Below are 18777 nucleotides of genomic sequence, written 5' to 3'. Positions count from 1 at the left end.
GCGACGGGATTGTCTTCCAAAGCCGCGGGGGTTTTACCGCGCCGTTCCCGGCCGCGGCAGCGGGCCGGGGCGCTGCGGCGGGGTTTCTGTAAGCCGTGCGAGGACTGCCTTGCGGGAGGAGGAGGCGCTGCGTGCGCCCCGCTTGCGTTTCAAATGCAACCAAAAGGGGGTTAAGTACAACTGAACCAATAAACAAAACGCAGGTTGAAGCGTACACCCGCTGGGGCGTTCAGGTTGCTGGAAGTGCAAACATGGTTCGCCCGTGACGTTTCCCAGCATTATTATTAATTTTATCTTGGAGCCTTTAGGAACGGCGTAGAACAAGGGCTCGTTCGAGAGACAGGCTGTGCAGCCACAAAGCAAAGGCTGTTGGGCATAATATCCCGTGATCCCCTGACGCTGCTCCAAACAACTGCAGTGACCGAGTATTGGTCAGCGAGAATAAAAACCTACTTATCACAGGCCCCTTTTTAAATTAAGCATGTTCATCTACGGGCGGAGGTTACGGATGGGTACCAGGTGAATTGTCCTAAACGTTTGGGGTTTCTTGGTAGCACCGTTACGGGCTGGATACGATGATGTAATTTGTTTAGTTTGTGGTTGCTCCCTTTGGTTTGCCTTTTTTTTGCCTTACTCTGAAGACTTGCTGGTAGCCGTTTTCAGAAACAAACCAAACAATGGTGGCACGACTGCGCTGGCCAGAGCGGAGTTTTTCCTGCCATTTCCCTTTGTTGGTAGAGTTTAAAACTAAAGAATAACTGTCGGAAACAGTGTGGTCAGCAAACACCCCGGCCTTTTGTCCTCACTTTGATTGAGTGAATGCCCTTCTTCCCCATCGCAGTCATTATCCAAACAGTAGTCTTTAATGTTTGTATACAAACACCTCCGTGCTTTGTGATAATATTTATACCTTTGTTTCTGCAGGTTTTTATTCACAATCCTCATGCCCGAGGGCAGAGAACAAGCACAAACCGAATGGTGCAAAGCAACCAAGATTCGGACGTTTCTCTTCTCAACATTAATCAAGGGATCACTTGTCTAGCTTCGGGAGTGCTGAACCCTCAGCTTGGTCATGATTGTCTTCTGGTTGGAACGCAGACTAATTTATTGGCTTACGATGTATATAACAACTCGGATTTGTTTTACAGAGAGGCAAGTTAATTTATCTGTCTGCTTTTTTTGGGATCTTCATTGTTTTATTTTTCTTTCCATTCTAAAGATCACAGTTTTTACACTGTTAATTAATTATGCTTCTGTTCTTTGCATTAGTTATGTCACTGTATTCAGAACGTTTTGCCTTTAGAATATCTGGAGTATTTCAGAAGAAAAACGTGAATGTGATGTATGTCTGTGTATGCACGTGCGAGAGCAGATTTTCATAATACGTCGCGCGTCACCTAGCAAGACGAAATTTAAGAAATCTGATAGGCATTCAGAGCTCAGCTAAACTGATAGTTGGAAGCCCTCTTTTTGATTTGTGTACTCTGATGTCTCATTGTCTGCCGTTTCTTTTTCCTTTGATGTTTCTCTGTAGGTTTCAGATGGAGCCAATGCGATGGTTCTTGGAAAGCTGGGAGATATTTCATCTCCACTTGCTATTATTGGTGGAAACTGTGCCCTGCAGGGCTTTGATTATGAAGGAAACGACCTTTTTTGGACAGTAAGGCTACGCATAATGCTTTTGATGCTATTACAAGGTTCTCTCAATGGCACTAATTGCTCTTGATTTTTTTTTTTTTTAATGATAAATACTAATTTGGTTGTTGATCTTTCTTAAATTATCTCAGACCTTAAACTGTATTTTGGTCGTGTATTCAGTGCACTCAGATGTTGCTTGAATGTGGACTATGTCAATTGTTCTGTTGCAGTTGCAATCATAAAAATAGTTTAGCTTTGGACAGCTATCATCGGTATTGAGGACTGTCTTTCTCATTTTAGGTTACTGGAGACAACGTTCGTTCATTAGCACTGTGTGACTTTGATGGTGATGGCAAAACTGAGGTTTGTAACCATTTCCATGTGAATTCAGCTGTTTTCACGGTCTTGTAGTGAAACGATAATAAAAAACCAGGGGTTATCAAATATGAGTGACTTATATGACCAGTTGAAGTGGTCCCTGTGTGGAAGTTGTGCCTTTTTCAGACTCCGGTCCGGCGAAGACACGCCCAAACCCTCAGCCCGCGTATAGGGAGCAGCACCGGTCGCTGGCACTACTTGGAGTGTGTAAAACTAGGCCTGTCTGGAGTCTTTACAGCGTTACTGCCTTGCTTTGGTGACTCGATTGCTAGCTGTGATGGAAAACTTCACTCGCCTTTTTTTAACTGCACCAGGGGAAATACAACGAAATGCCTGTGATCATCAGTTGCAAGGCATCTAATTCAGTGATATTTCTTGAATGTGGTTACAAATACTTTTTTAAATTTCAGGGAAACAACTTGCAAGCATCTTGCATGTAAAAGTGAGCTCTTAAAAAGCTGTGCTGTGAAGAGCTTCACTTACGATTGGTAAAATCAAGAAATCTCTCTTCATGTCCAGTCCTCCCGTTTCTTCATAGTGACATGGGGAAATGAAATGTTCTTTGCTTTTCTGATTTAAAATGAAGATAACTTTTGTGACAAGCATCTTGCCGCTAAGATGCGAGGTAAACAATAGGAAGCAGCTGCCATTCTGATCATGCAGGCTGCAGTGGATGGATGAAGTCGTGAATTTGTATGGCATTCTCTGTGTAAATGTTCTTCCATCCTGAATGAATTAAGGATCATGCTTATAAAGACGAATCTTTAAGAAAAGTAATGGCATCCCAGTATATGTCAGATGCAAGTAAATACGATGTTAAATCACCATGCTAAAACGACTTTTGTCATCTGTCTTTCAATTTTAATCATAGTTACTTAAGCTTTTCTGTTTAGTTCCCCAAAAATCCTCGTTTGGAATGTTTACTTGGACTATGTAATGTTTATAGTGATGTGTAAAGAGCCTCTACACCTTTTACGTGTTTTTTATAAATACTGAACTGATACAGACCCTTTGCTTGATTGGTGTCTTCAGGAAGTGAAAGAATCTCCAGTTTTCTAACCAATTTCTGCACAGCTTCTCTTAGGGTGTATTTTTTTTAATACTGAGAGGTGGTTATAGAAAGTGGAGACTGTGTATAAAGATTCAGAAACCAGGAAACTGATCGATGGCCCTAATTGTAAATGTTTTGCACTTCTGCTTCTAAGTGATTTTTGTTGTTTTGCTATTTTTTTTCTGCTTGAGAAAGGTTCATTCTCGGCAGTTGGTGTAATCTGATGCTACTTTGAGCTAAGCAGAGTTGGATGCGTTATCCAGCTAACGTACCCTGCCAGTTAGCCCGGCATGCATTTGCTGAGATTTTTTTAGGGTTCTTTTTAATCTTAATTATCTAGGTGATTCTTTTTTTTTAGTGATTTTTTTTTTTTATTTGTGGCTTTTGTGAAACTGCCTCTGGTTTAAAATTGAAATTCTGAGAAAATGCACAGAAACATGTTTCTAAATTGTTGTTTATCACTTTGTGTCTTATGTGATAAATGGGTGCGCTAGCTTCATTTCTATTCTTCCCTCCCCAGTAAAAACATGTCTACATGTAAAATTGACTGAATTTTAAAACTGCACGAATATGCTTCTGTCATTTAGTAGCTAAAGAAACTAATTTGTTGTAGTCACTGTCTTCCTCGGATTTTAGACTGATACAGGTTACTTTCTCCAATCTTGCCAAAGTCTTGGGGGGGAAAAACTTTCTCCTTGCTTTTTCGAATTCTAGTCCAGTGGAATGAAAGTCACTGAGGTGGGTGGGTTGAATCAAACGAAATGAAAAAAAAACATCTTCTAGGCACCTCTGGGAAATGCAGCATCACCAGTAGTTGTTTCAGGATACTGTGCATTTGGCTGGCCACTTTTTGCTGGTAGTTGCGACTTGTGAAGAAATCTGTACCTCTTACATATGTTATTTGTTGTAAATTATTGCAATAGCTGCAGTAAGCTTAGCTTGGTGTAATTTAGTTTGTCATAATTCGAAGCATCTTTACTTTGGAAGAAAAAAAAGCCTTTAATCTTTTTAAAAATCCAACTTTAATACGGATTTGTGTCTATTCTGCCAAGTAAAGATGGACAACTCATCGGTGCCAGTGGGGGAAAAGTACTACCAGGTTCTAAACTTTCATTTGTGATTCTGTTTGTCATTGGTTTGATGGATGACTTTATGGGCAGGGCACTAAGCAGATCTGTTATTTGGTTTCTCAATTTGCAAAATAGAAGCCGTGACTTGTCACCATCTTCAGAAAGTGCTTTTCCACGGGGCTCCTTTTCGGTTAATACCTTGTACCTGCCCAACTAGGAAACAGGAAAAGAACGAAGATGTAAGAAACGATAAGGAATGAGAATGCAGAAGACCCAATTCAGTGCTGATGTCCTACTTGTATAGTCGTTTTGATGAAGTTAAAGCCCGTTTTACCCGTGCTTAGCAGTAGTGGCAGCCACCATTTAGGTTGGAGGAGCAGTGATGGTTTGATACTTGCATTCATTGGTTTTGAGGTTTTTTTTAAATGAGGGATGTTCAGTGCTAAGCAATGATTTTTTTTTTTTCCCCCAGCTGTTTGCTCACAGGCTGGTAACCGGGAGTTGCTGTTTCTCTGAACTCATGCAATACAAGTCAGAACTGAGCTGCAGGTCTCCTGCTCCAACACAGGCGACGTAGTATTTTTGATGTGTATAACTGCAGTTACAAATTATAACACTGAACCTTTTACAGTAAGAAAACAGCAGAGCCCTGATGTTCCAAAGTATCTCTTCTCATGCCTACCCCAGATATTTCACTATGCCTTTGTAGAGCCTAGCTTGACAAAAAAAGGTATAACTAATACTTGATCAACGGGAGACTTCTGAAATCTTGTCTTGACAGAGGGTGCCTTTTGTTCCACTGGCAACTTTCCATACAGCTGTTAAAACCTCTTCATTGCTTGGACTTGGAATATTTATTTGCCTTCTGGGTCCTGGAGTATGTCCTTTTTATTTCCTTAGCTTGAATAACTACTTTTAAGGTAGACTTTATTTTTTTTTCCTAGCTGCTTGTTGGCTCTGAAGATTTTGACATCCGGGTGTTTAAAGAAGATGAGATCGTGGCAGAAATGTCAGAGACAGAGGTAAATTACTTCTAGCTAATGTTTCTTATGATTGCTGATGGAGCTGAAAGTATTGTGTATGGGAAAGCTTCTCTGGTTCACATTTATTGTGTAGTTAAATAGTCACCTAACTATGTGGCACAATAGCTATTCTGCTAGAACTGCAAAAGTTAGAGTGTAATAATGTCTTTCATTATGCATGGGGTTTTTTGCTTGCTCTGTTTACAAACCTTCACCAGGTTGAGAAAAGTAACTATTGCTTGACTGAAAGTCAGGGCCCTGTCCAAAGGTGATTAAAGTTACTGGATTGTGATTGAAGCTCTTGGTGCCTTCTGAGCAAAAGAACGTCTTCTACGGTTTTCCTCAAATGCGTTGACACAATCGTGATGAAGTAGTTTGCCCCTGTGTGTATCCAGACAGTGCGTGGCAGGGTAGAAGGGGGTTGCCCAGGCAAAACGGGAGGTTTATATTGCAGTTGGAGTTACACGCTGGCTGTATAAACAGAGCTGCACCTTTGCAGTGCAGTAGAATATGGGGCAGACAGGTTTTCAGATGGATAACTAAAAGGTGTGGGAGTTGCTTTTTAGCTTAAGAACTGAGAGATCCCCGCTGTTAAATTTTGGTTGCTTGGAAGGGAGAAAAATACCCTTGTCATTGTGTTTAAGAGTTTCCTTCGCCTTCTCATGACCCGTCTGGGCCCAGGGTGGAGTAAGGACACACTACAGACCTCTGTCCTTGAAGATCGGAGGTCTCCCCGCTGCCCAAGTTGGAACTAAAAGGCTTAGCTGTTAAATCACTTAGGAAGAGCTATGAAAGACAAATCCGGGCAGTGTTCTAGGAGAGGAAGCTGTTGCTATAGCTAGAATTAGAACTGGGCCTGTAATACGTTCTGCTGTCTGTACAGTAGCCAGTCTAGAGTCATGTTGTGATTTCTAGTTAAAGGGAAGCTAAAGGTCCATCGCTCTCTTGTATGGTTTATTTCCAGATCCACAGTAGAATTGTTTTAAATTCACACCGGAGGAGTCTTTAGAGGCCTGTTACCACCCTACTGTTCTAATTTAAAAGGGCACAGCTGCACCTCCACCTTTCCTTTGAGAAGGCGAATTCGGGGAACAGTGGCTTTATACATTGTGCTTGTTTTGGAAGACTTGAATAGTTTGCATTTTCTGCATTTAGTCACTCTGGTGAAACTGAAACTGTAGACTGTTGTGGTTCTTGAATTTATAAATGGACAATCAGGTATTAAAGGGAGTATTGCTGCCTTTGTGAGGCTGACTGTTGCTGGGGTCTTCTGTCCTTACTGGGTGCTTGCAATTTAGAGGGTATTGTTACTTGGGAAAGGCTTTGGAGAAGATCTGTCGGACGGAAGGGTAAAGGGTTTGGAAACCATGTTTTATGGTAAAAAAAACAACAAGGAGCAGTCAACTGAGTTTAAGAAATTTGTGAAGGATTTAATTTAAAGAAGTTTCCCATGCTACATTGTACAGAAGACCAGACAGACGATTGCAATTGTTCCTCCTGACATTAAAATCTGTAGTCTTAGTGCGTGGAAAAACCTGCATTTCCAAGCACTCAGAGCCTTAGCTCAATGAAGAATTGTAAGGTAATGGGTCTTAAACGGAGTGAGAAACAGGCTGAGTTGCGACTCTCGGGTCTTTCCCTGGAGCTGTTACTTATTCAGGTAATACCTAACCTTGTGTTCTAATTGTGTTCCAGAAAAAGTCCCAACTGTGGGAGCTGTTAATTTTTATCTCGCTAATCTTGGGCAAAGGTTTTCTACCAAAAATATCTCTGGGGCTTTCCTAACCCCTGTAATGTTGCACTCTTTAGCATCCTCAGCTCCTGAAGCTTTAAGGAATGTTCTGTGTTTGGAGTAGGTTTTCAAGGATAATGTGTTAGCACTGATGACCACGGGAATCCTATGAGCAGTTGTGTTGCTGCTTGCGGTAGGAAATACTTGGTCAAAGTACACAGTTGGAGGGCAATTCTGCAATCTTTGAAGTGTATCTTAGCGCTGGCAGTGCAGCTTGCGTGAGGAAATCCTACAAAGCCTTTGGTGCTTTCGAACTGATTTTTAAAAATAGTTAACTTCAGTATTTAATGCTTCCTACAATAGACTTATTTACCATTTAAGTAGTGTACAGTTCATGTGGTAGAGAGATTGTATAGTCTGTTCTCTGTTACCTGAAGATGCAGAAGTTTTCACTCCTGTACCCTCTCCCTCCCTCCTTTCCCCCCCAAGACTATTACTGCACTTAGCCCCATGTACGGCAGTCGGTTTGGCTATGCTCTCTCTAATGGGACGGTCGGAGTTTACGACAGGACAGCCCGCTACTGGAGGATTAAGGTTAGTCCAATATTAGAATATCAGTCATCACTGAAAGTTTGAAGGCTGCTAGCAGATTTGGTACCTAATCTCAGGCCGTTCTGATGTTATCCTGACTCCTTAGACGAATTTGTAATTTTCTACTGAGCATAGCACTTAGTGTAATTTTTTTCTTACAAAATCTACCTATTTTTATAGATAGATGCAAAATTAATACCATGTCCGTTCCTTCAGTGCTTTTGGGACTGTTGGCCATGGCTTAAACAGCGCTGGTACAACAGTACAACTAGGGATGCTTCGGCTTTGCAGGGTCGCTTAAGCAACAGAGATGCCACAGAGAAATTTGAGTTCATTGTTAGAAAATGCCGCTGGCTGTATTGTTGAATCAATAAACTGTTTTTCAGAGACTGAATTAATCTTGCATTGTCTACACTCGAAGACAATTTTTCGCATCCAGAGCAATTTGCTGCTGCAGCAAATCATATTGGCAAGATCCTTTCCTGATGCTCATTTTAATATTCTTAATACAACACAGATTAGAACCGTCTGTGTAGTAGTCATAAGTGAAAGGATTCCTTGGGAGGCGGCAGGATAAGGCCGGTGGCTTTCCTCAGTGCTCTCATTTTATGACAAAGTTGAAGCCCTGGGTTTTTTTTTTCCTCTAGAGAATTTGGCTTTCTACACTTTGTTTTTGTGAGTTCTAATCATCTGCTTGGATGAAAATGTATTTAAAGGAAAGATCCCGTTGAAAGCAGTGGACTAGATTTGTAATGCAAGGGCTAAGATTTCAGAGAGGTGTGTGACCTTACAGATAGTGATGCTCGAACTTCCTATTAAGAGACATTTTTCTATTCCTTTCTGTAATCTCTGTAGACTCATACTCCAGTGTCTTACATGTGTCAAGCATGTGCAATTTCAAGAACGTACCCAAGCTTGATTTGTTCTTTGCTTTCTGTCCTCAGTCTAAAAACCAAGCAATGAGCATACATGCGTTTGACCTGAACTCTGATGGTGTGTGCGAGTTGATCACTGGCTGGTCCAACGGAAAGGTGAGTTTATACAGGGGGGAAATGAGGAGCTGTAAATCTGGAAGCTGTGTTTGAACAAGGCTCTTAAGCTGTCTGAAGGAGAACGGCCAACAAACTAAAAAGGCTGTTGAAAACCAAGTGCTGAAGAACTACTGCAGTAAACCTAGTTTGGCTGGTGAATCCTGTGCCAAGCGCAAGATCAGAGAAAAGCTGCTTCCTCCGCTTAGCGCGGAGTCAATTGCTAAGGAGTGGTAGGTTGTTTCTATGGTAGCAGAGCTCACATGCCACATCCTAGAGCTCTTGAGTGGCTCTTTTCAGCTGCGTCTTGAGCACATGCTAATAATCCTCTGCGATGTTTCCTGAATGTTCTCGGACTACAGGGAGGACAAAGCGGTTACGTAACAGGAGAGCAGCGTCAGTCTTGACTCTGGCAGGATTAATCAAGCATTATTTAATTTTATGTAAAGGCATTCTATACAGCTCATTCCTGGTCTCTTAAGCCTGTTGCTTGGTATTCCCCTTTGCCAGAAACGACTGTTCAAGCTTCCACATCTCTCCTGGACGCAGCTTGCCAGTGTTTTTTTTGTAAAGCTATGCTTTTTTCTTCACACCTCTCATTACTCTCATTAGCCTGGGGGAATTTAATTAACTTCATATCAAGCTGGCAGTCTAGAGCCCAGATATGTTGCAACTTACGTTGGATTAGGTGTATAACATTGTTAAAGAGAGAACCTCTCCTTGCTTTACTCCTTTTTCTGTTCTTTTTCACTGGCAGTATCTACCCTCCTTGTTGGTCTGAAACAGTCCCTAGCTCCTAGAAAGGGTAATGCTGGGTCCCATGCTTTGGAAAAGACACACTCCACGGAACTGAGCCCCCCTCACCGTTCTTCTCCAATGAAAGATAATTAAAGGTTGTGGTATTTGTGTATAAAAATAATTCACCACACAAGGGCTGCAACTAAGAGGAGAGATTATAAATACTGCATTAAGGTTATTTCTGGTTTAGTCCCATCATTGCATTCATGTGTGCATAACCTTCCCAGTGCAGACACGCAGTCCCCTTCTTTCCTTCCTCTTGTTTGTAACTCGGGGAAGCATCTCTGAAGAGCTGAGTCTGGCTAGAGGTCATTTTGTGATGGTATTTTTTTCATGTGTGGTGGTCTGATCAGCAGAGCTGCAAGCTCACCTGCAGTTCCGTGAGCGGAGCTGGCTTTCGGTTAACAGCTCGGAGTACGGCATGGCACGTATTTTGGAGTTAGCTTTTCCGTTCATGCTGTGCCTTGGAACTCTTTGTTGTTCCAGGTTGATGCACGCAGTGACCGAACTGGGGAGGTCATCTTTAAGGACAACTTTGCTTCCTCAATTGCAGGAGTGGTGGAGGGGGATTACAGAATGGATGGGAGCACCCAGTTAATCTGCTGTTCAGTTGACGGTGAAGGTAAGAGCATTGTTCAGGATATTAATTTAATACACAATAATATCAGGCACATCACATCATCTCAGATTAGCTAAACGTTGTTTCGGTTCCATAGGCGTTTTTGTGTGCCAAATTCTCTTTGCTTTATGCAAAGTTAAGGGAATTTTGAGTTACACTATCTGCAAACAGGATTTTGAATATTGCCTTCTCTGCGATAGTCGGCACGTGTTTCATTATGATCCAAGAAGCCATCAAAATTCATTTGCCTAACGGAATAAGTCCCATCCCAATATTGCAAAGGTAACTATATTCAGTACAGACTGTGGTTCTTCAGGCAACATTATTATAGATGAATGTATAGGAAATCTTTTTTCCTATATGATAATTCTTTGGTCGCTTTACAGTGGGTAAAGGGGTTGAGAGAGCTAAGGGTGTGTGTCTTTTGGTTTTCTTCTAAAGATGAATAGTTTTTATATTAGAAATTTTAGATGTTAACAGCCCTTTGTTTCCTGGAAAATGCTATCCTGAGACCAGAGAACGGGTGGATTTATCCCGCCATGCATTCAAGAAGTCAGACCTGGTTACTGTGAGTGGAAACAAATATGATCCCAGGTTATTTGAATAGGCTCAGCATGAATTTACAGGGATGGCTCCAGGAGAGACACTGCCGTGATTATCCGACTGCTTGGCGTCAGTGGCCTGAGACAAGCAGGTCTGGCACAACCCATTTGGAACAAAAGCCTGTCCTTGTTAAATAGCCCAGTGTTTTGCTGTCTGTCTTAATCACAGGCTGTGGGGATGGGCTGCGCTTGGGCTTCAGCATGTAAACCTTTTTCCCAAGCTTACAGAACAGGAACGTTGTACACAGTTCTGAAGATACCTTGTCCTAGCAGAGCTGTGTGGGTTAGTATTGCTGAACATGATGATGCTCTTCTGATGGGTACGTCATAAACAAACCTTGGCACAATGGGGATCCCTTTAGGCTGGAGCCTCTAGGCATTATTAAATAGTAATAGCCCTGTTGTTGGGCTTACATGGGCAATGCCTTCTCACAGTCCTTGTCCTTAGAGTTCTGTTTCGGGCCAGCATCCTTTCACAAGAGGTGTTGTTCTGTGTTTCAGTGCGTTTTCTGTCTTGCTCTCATCTTAAATGAATGATTCACTCAGAAATAATAAAGCGGGCCCTTTCATCGGAGGAAAGTGTGCATGCTAAATGCTTTTCAAGTTCCCTGCAACTTTTTACTGGGGTTACGTAGTCAGGCAGCATATTTTTCGCAGGTATAAGACTTTTGTCCCTGGCTTTCATTGTCAGCTGCAACCAGAGCACACAGCCCGCAAGCAAAATGGAAGTTTATAGCAAGTGTCTTTGTCTCATCATCTGTTCAGCTCTTCTGTCTGCTCCACAGGCAGTTGGAGATATTTTCATAACTCTGTGCTCCACTGAGCTACTGGGAAACAGGTCTTGCTCCTTGAAGTGAAGTATCCCTTGATTTGGGGAAAACTAATGTGGGTAAATCTTGTTTGCTGGCTGATTGACAGTGACTTAGTCAACTCCAGACAGTAACAACTCCTCTGACCAGCTCTAGAAATCCAGGTACACATTTTATTAATTTTGCATAATTGCAAACTCACCTAAGCAGCTGAAAGAATGATTGCAGTGGGGATCGTCTCGCAACAGGACCGGGCGCTGCACTTGTCTGGTCAGGTGAAGACAGCTTAAAGACAGGTTGGAAATTCTGATCACCAGGAAAGTCAAAGCCCCTGTGGGTGTAAATCAACGCTCGGGTTTTCAGCTGAATGGTACCAGCTGAAGACCAGAATCAGTGTCTGCTGCTGAGGTGGTACGAGGGGGCCTTGTTACAGAAACTGAAGTTTTGGGGAGGCTGTGAAAGGCTTTGCTGAAATTGGCTATGTTTTGTTTCTGTACAGTCCGAGGCTATCTGCCAGGAGGTGAGGAGATGAAAGGAAACCTAATGGATACAAGTGCTGAGCAGGATCTGATCCGAGAACTTAGTCAAAAGAAACAAAATCTGCTGCTGGAATTAAGAAATTATGAGGAAAATGCAAAGGTACTACTTAAACAACGTGTAGGGCCGGAACACACCTTTCTATTGCTTTAAATCGGGAGCAATCTGGGAAGCGGTCGTGGGGCAGTCCAGACAAGTCAGAGCTGTAACCTGTTAGGATGCAGTGAGATTGTCTGCTGGGGATTCCTGCTTCTGCATCTGGCTTGCTCCTTGTGCAAGTTCAGAACTTGCTTTTTGTATTTTAATAAGTAACATTTTCCTTGCTCCTTTGTCTTGCCAGAGCAGTTGTGCTTGGAGCTGGCTTCTGTTCAGCCCTGTGCTTTGGCTTATGACTGCAAATTGTAATTTTCAATGGATGAACCAGCTCGGGGGTCAGAGGGGATTGTTTGAGAGGATCAGGTGAATGGGAGCACTGCCAGGGTGTAGGAAGCGCACTTGTGGCTCGATGGTGAAGGTGCAGAAATAGCCTGAGGAAAGATCAGACTCACGTTTGAACAGTAAATGACCACCATAGCAAAAGCATGGAATTACATAAGCTTGTGCTTAAAACTGAATATACGTTAAGTGCTTTTCTGAATAAAGGTTTGGGTACAGAGCCGAGCTCCATCGACAATAAAGCACTTGAACAAACTGTAGCACAGGTGTCCGCAGCTCTATGGCTGATCCAGCAGCTATTCGTAGCGGTGTGAAGTGTCTGGGAATTGCTGTAATACAACCTTCTCCTGCAAGAAGAAGGAACTGACTTATGTGTATGTTTCTAGGTTGCTTGAATGAAAATCTTGAAATTCTGATACTGAAGGGTATCTGTTTTGCAACAGGCTGAGCTGAACACTCAATTGAAGGAAGCCGATGGGCAGAGAGGTGTGATTCCAGCAAATACCCAACTCCAGACAGCCCTCTCGGTTAATCTGGGCAGTGACAGCCAGTCTGCCCATGTGGAGCTGTGTATTTCCACCACAAATGGTGAGTGGTAACCTGCAACGAGCAACATCCATCTCATGTAAATTCATGCAAACGCTTAGTTATATTTAGCTGACGATTTGCCTGTCTCCCCTTTATTGTCTGTAATTTCCCCTTTGTGGTTGCTTTCCTTTCACAGAGTTTTGAATCAAGCTGTGTTCCTTTGATATGGGTCTCGGGAGAGGAGTTTGATGGAATTCGTTTCTTGTTTTGTGTAATTTTCCAAGGCAATTAGCATTTAACTTGGATGAAATGAGTCCTGGTGATCCCTGCAACACTCCTTGTGTTGACTCTAAACATTAACCTACGGCCGTGTTAGTGAGGGTGTTGCATGAATGCAGCTGAACCTCAGCTGGCTTTACATGCACAACTGGAACTACCCCAAGTTAGCAAATTCACCTAGCACCAGGCGTGCTGAGGATGCAGTCAGGTCCAGCTGTGGTAGTGCTGGTCGTCTGGGATATTTTAATAATTCAGAGGAGGGGTGTAAAGCGTTGGCTGTGCTTAATTCTGAAAACAGGGGTGGTTTGTTGCCAGAGGACAGCTGTTAATTAAGGAACTGCTTTTTCTTCCTGTTGCTAAGACACAATCATCCGTGCTGTGCTGATCTTTGCTGAAGGCATATTTGAAGGAGAGAGCCACGTGGTACATCCCAGTCTCCAGAACCTCTCCGGTTGTGTTCGCGTTCCCCTTACTCCACCCAAAGATGTCCCTGTGGATTTGCACATCAAAGCCTTTGTGGGTTACAGGAACAGGTGAGTTTTGTGTTGTGATCTCTGCTGGTCTCCAGAGCTAACTGTGTGACCAGGAAACAGCAATGATGCGGCTTCATGCTTGTCCCATGGGAAGTGCACTGTTAAGTCCCTGGTGCCCCACTTCTCTCTGTTACCGGATGGAGAGCTGGAATGCTTTCTTAAAAACACCCACGTACCTGTGATGCTGAGCTCTTCGCCAGACAAAGTCTAAATGCTCTGGAGTCGCTGGGACCTGCTGTGCTCCGGCTCTGCCTTTAGGGGAACAGCGAGCATTTCTTGTCCAGGAGATGCCTTATTGTGGGTTCTCTGGAGGGAGCCGGGAGAGGGGGAGGCCGTATCCAGGCTGCCCGCTCTAAGTGGTTGCCTCTTCAGGCCCTGAATGGTGGCTGCTCTGGATGAAGTACTTGAGCAGGCCTGGAGGCACAGTGGTGTCTTTCAAGCTACGAAGTAACCCTGAACCCATTTGTCTTCCAGGCAAGTAGAAAGTAGCATATGCCTGATTTCAAGACAACACTTTTCCAGTTTCCCATAGAAATAAAATGTCTCTTCATATACACTTGACACCAACTTTCTCCCTGCTCACATCTGCCAGAACTGGCAGTGCCCCAGGAAGCAGCTTCCTTTCCCTGAACAGGGAGGCATATTTTGAGAACTAGGAAGAATGTATGGGCCTGAATTCCCTTTTTGTTTTCTCTATTTGTCTTTATTGCTGCTTTTAATAAGACTTCACTGAGCCTGTGAAGAAAATATTCAATCACATAGTAAGATCTTAAATGCGTTAGCCTAGAGAATGTATTTCAGAGGCAGGATTATGGAAAATGTAGGCAGTAGGGAGGAATCATTCAACCTCGTGATGGGATAAGCCTGGAATTTCCAAGTTCCAGTGTTTTTTCTGGGAAACGGTAAGCAGCTGATTACATAGCTGGAAGCTGCTGATGTCAGTAGCCAGGTAAAAAAGGACCAGGAACCATTGCAATAGGTGAATCCCTGGTATGTTAGTAACTGTCTCTGTTTTTCCTTTGGATTGCTTCCAGCACACAGTTCCATGTATTTGAGTTGACAAGACAGCTTCCCCGCTTTTCCATGTATGCCCTGAGCAGCCCGGACTCGGCCACGGAGCCGCTGAGCTTTGTTAACTGTGCAATGAATGAGAGGCCGCAAAGGGTGAGGTTCTGCTCTGCTTCCTATTGCCCGGTCCTGCGCACAGGTACTGCGGGTGGAGGGTTTGCAATTAGCTTGAGATTTCCGAGAGCAAAGGAAGAACTATGCAGTGAATGGCACTGCTGGCCTTTGGAGTCTGTGTATTACAGCTTGACTCGGTGCTTTTTTTCCTTCTTTAAAGATGCCTCAGTTGAGGCGTTCCCTGCTTCAGGAATTCCTGCAGCTGCAGGAACTAATGGCCGGAGAACGTGAGGCATTTCAGATATTGTGTTGTTTGCTGTGTGACATTGATGGAGTGCCAGCAGCAGGAGCCCCGTAGCGAGTGATAGATTCTGTGAATGGGCAGAGAACAGGAAGAAGGCAGTACGGTGCCCAGATAATGGCTCGGTTTCACAGCAGATGAGCAGCAGTGCTGTAGCTTTGGTTCTAAAAGATCTGAATTGTGGGATGGCAGTAATTGGAGCTGGTCATTTCCCTCGTAACTGTAGGGTTCTGCCATATTTCCGTGACCTTTACTGCATTAAACGGCCAAGGCAAAACCCAAGATGAAACGAAACTTTCCTTTAAATTCTTGCAGTAGAACCAAGCCTTGCTTTCCCAGCTTTCTCCGGTCTCCAGGCCTGGGCTTTTGTTTTGACTTTGGGCTGTAGTCTCTGGTTGTTGGATTTGATTTTCTTACAAATATTCCGCTTTGGAGGAGGGAGTCGACTGCTCCCATTCTAACAAGTTCGCGATGTGTGTTTAGGGGATGAAATTTAGTAAATGAAATTTCCAAGGTACCCTGAACGGAGAGACCTGGTGCACATCGCATGCAGGGACATCGCGTGGTTCTCCAGGTTTTCCACACACGTGATGGCTGATGCTCTTCATTTTATTTTTGCAAGGTCGTTATGTGGCTGAATCAGAGCTTCTTGCTACCAGAGGATGCAGAGTTTCAGAGCGCTCCCTTTCAGGTTTGCTTCACTTCCCTTCGTAATGCAGGACAGCTCTCCATCAAAATCAAGCCTGGCGGAGAGGTGAGCACCCTCACGGACAAGGGGAACACCCGTTTAATTATACTGCAGTGAAACTTAAGGGTGGTGCCAACGCGAGGAAGTAAAAATGAAGGAGGAGTGAACAGGCAGAGGAAGTACTCGTGTTTTAGGGATGTTTTTGGAAACTTCTGGGTCTGCTTACTGTTAGTGGGTAAAATTCCAGGGCCAGTTAATGGAGAAAACTGCTTAGCCTACAGATCTGTAGGAAGGTATTTGTTCCCACGCAGAATGGTTTCAGGGAGCCATAATTTGAGGCACAAAGGCTGCCTGTAACATTTGCGCTGGTCCTGTATGCACGGATGCCTCTCTGCCCTAGGCCTGAATAAAAGCCCCTTTGAAATCAGTGTCTCCTTGTCTATTTAAAGCCGTAGAGCTTGCTCATGCAGCAATTTTGCCTCTTGATGGAATGAACTGCTTTGAGCCTGAGTAACTGTTGGAGAGGCAGTCCTGCTGGGCAATTCTGGGAGATGTTTTGGCATGGAAGAGCGCTGAAGTGCTTCCTTTCCTTTCTGACAGATTTCCATCAACACAGATGATATTGATCTGGCTGGTGACATCATCCAGTCAATGGCCTCCTTTCTGGCCATCGAGGATTTGCAGGTGGAAGCAGATTTCCCTGCGTACTTTGAGGAGCTGCGGAAGGTGCTGGTCAAGGTGAGGAGACATCGGGCGTTTCTAAATTGTCAGCTAAGCAGTCGTTGGGGGCATTTGTGTGTCAGGATCTCGAAACTGCTTTGTCTTCTTTGTGGAAATCAGCCAGCGATGGCTTGCTGTATGTTCTGTGCAAAGACAACGGGACACCCTCAACTTACTGTTTATTCTTTGTTCTGTGGAGCAGGCCCTTGGTCCCCAGCAGCTGATTGTTCAGAATAATGTAAATACGTTGCCTGGGAGATTGAGCTGTGGATTTGGGTCAGGGAGCAAGGTCCGTACCTCAGCCTGATCACCCCCTTTGGGGGACAGGGTACCGCTCTGGCAGCCAGGGGGTGAGGGGAAGGAGAATGGTCCCCGGGATGCCGGTAGGTTAAGTTGGGATGTTATTTCCTATTACACTGGGCCAAGGTTTAGCTTAAATGATTACCTGTATGCCCAGAGTGCCGGGGGCCCTTTCTCATGCCTGTTTGCCTTGGACAGGTGGATGAACACCACGCGGTGAATCAGAGGCTCACTGCTGACATGGCTGAACACTCCAACCTCATCCGCAGCATGCTGGTTCAGGCGGAAGACGCACGACTCCTGGGAGACATGTGAGCAATTGCTGCTTCGCTTGTGTGTTTCGGGGTTAGAACGGCCAGTCTCTGCTTTTCAGGCAGAAAAGAGCACAAAAAACCATTTGTGTGATACAGGGGTTGCCTAGTTACAGCTCTTGATGTGGAATTGGTACCTTTGCTGGTCCCACCATGAGCTCTCCTTGAGCCTTGTCTTGTTCTTTAGGTGGAAAACCGGTCTGGGGAAGACAAAAGAGCAGAGGTAGAGGCTTAGCGTGGAGCAGGTGGGGTGAATCAACCTCAACATGGTGAGATAATTAGAAAAGCTACAACAAGGGAAGAAGGCAATAAAAGCTGTCTGTGGTGTGTGAACTTTTGAGAACACCAAGAAAGAAATTTTAGGTGTCAGTCCTTCGCTCTGACTGTGTTCTCCTGCTAATGTCCTATCTTTACCGTCAAGAGCAGCAGTAAAGAGGTCTGAGCTAACGCAGAGCGGTGTTACTTTCACTGGGGAAAGTGGCATCTCCTCTTTGGGTTGCCAGATAAAATAACTGCAAAAATAGACCCTTTTTTTTCAGTAAAATAATGAGTATAACCAACGTGCCTAGACAAGTCTGTTGTCTTGTAGCTGGCAGACATGCAGGTAAGCGTGGTGGCCGTCACAACCATGTATCTCTACACCTTTGTATTGACAAACCAGGAATGACTTTCTTGTCCCCAGAGATTCAAATAACTGGACTGATTGTTCCCCCAGGAAAAACATGAAGACGCGGTACATCGAGCTGTATGATCTTAACAGAGATTTAATAAATCAATACAAAATCCGTTGCAACAATCACACGGAGCTGTTGAATAATCTGAAAGCTGTGAATCAGGCAATCCAGAGGGCTGGGCGGTTACGTGGTAAGTATGTGTGTTTGGAGGGAACGGGGGGGTCTTGGATCCCACTGAGGCAGATAGGATGTGTCTCGGAGGCCAGCTGGGTTAGTTAAGTGACTTCAGGCTTTTTGGCCTGAAGCTAAATTAGTAGAAGTAATCTTTCATTTTTCAGTCATAGCCAGTTGCCTGTGACAGTCAGCTGTGAGTGTCCAGTACCGTCTGGGATCACAAGTTCAGAAAGAACAGTTCAAAGCAGTTTCCAGCTTTCTAGGTGGTATAGAAATTGCTAGTTTTGTTGAACACAATTTAAAAAAACATTTTTGAAGTAGTGTTTCAGTTCTTAATTTATAATTCTGCTTTAAAAAAACAACCTATCAACCGAAGCAGGGCTATTCCTCTATATTATTAGTTCTGTAGGTCTTTGGGGAAGGAGCTATTTTTTTATCTATTCATAGCATTCTCCTTCCAACAAGTCCTTTAAGCTCTCCTGTAATAGAGCTACAGACGATTCTCCTTTAAAGAAAGGACTTTATTTACGTATTAGAAAAAAGATGGCATTTCACTGTGAGTTTAAAAAATATTTGAAAGAAACCCCTACATTCTGAGACTGGATCAAGTAAGTATTTTTACCACTTCCTTTCTCAGTGACTGACGTGTTTGTTCTGTTTCCTTTTTTTCTCTTTACAGTCGGCAAACCCAAAACCCAAGTGATCAGTGCTTGTCGGGACGCAATAAGGAGCAACAACTTCAACATGCTCTTCAGGATAATGTGTGTGGGAACAGCCTCTTCTTAAAATGACTGGAGGAGCAGCAGTTGCACAGCGGCAGCGTTGCCACGCGGCGGG

At 43.8% G+C, this 18777-nt stretch overlaps 1 protein-coding gene across 1 annotated transcript in view; it reads left to right on the top strand.

Moving 5' to 3' along the window:
• The window catches only part of BBS2 (Bardet-Biedl syndrome 2), a 26081-nt gene extending 7304 nt beyond the window's left edge, over nucleotides 1–18777 (top strand). The window contains exons 2-17 of the mRNA XM_009320864.1: nucleotides 925–1152; nucleotides 1535–1660; nucleotides 1939–2001; nucleotides 5082–5159; nucleotides 7381–7485; nucleotides 8427–8513; nucleotides 9795–9930; nucleotides 11838–11977; nucleotides 12754–12898; nucleotides 13479–13650; nucleotides 14685–14814; nucleotides 15696–15827; nucleotides 16362–16499; nucleotides 16980–17092; nucleotides 17808–17956; nucleotides 18620–18777. Coding sequence (XP_009319139.1) covers nucleotides 925–1152; nucleotides 1535–1660; nucleotides 1939–2001; nucleotides 5082–5159; nucleotides 7381–7485; nucleotides 8427–8513; nucleotides 9795–9930; nucleotides 11838–11977; nucleotides 12754–12898; nucleotides 13479–13650; nucleotides 14685–14814; nucleotides 15696–15827; nucleotides 16362–16499; nucleotides 16980–17092; nucleotides 17808–17956; nucleotides 18620–18726 — 2049 coding nt within the window. The 3' untranslated portion in view covers nucleotides 18727–18777. The remainder of the gene's footprint in view (nucleotides 1–924; nucleotides 1153–1534; nucleotides 1661–1938; nucleotides 2002–5081; nucleotides 5160–7380; nucleotides 7486–8426; nucleotides 8514–9794; nucleotides 9931–11837; nucleotides 11978–12753; nucleotides 12899–13478; nucleotides 13651–14684; nucleotides 14815–15695; nucleotides 15828–16361; nucleotides 16500–16979; nucleotides 17093–17807; nucleotides 17957–18619) is intronic.

This window comes from Pygoscelis adeliae, unplaced genomic scaffold (genome assembly GCF_000699105.1).
Source record: "Pygoscelis adeliae isolate BGI_AS28 unplaced genomic scaffold, ASM69910v1 Scaffold63, whole genome shotgun sequence".
NCBI lineage: Eukaryota > Metazoa > Chordata > Aves > Sphenisciformes > Spheniscidae > Pygoscelis > Pygoscelis adeliae.
The sequence above is the reverse complement of the archived record's forward strand: the minus strand, read 5'-3'. Positions and strand labels throughout refer to the sequence as shown.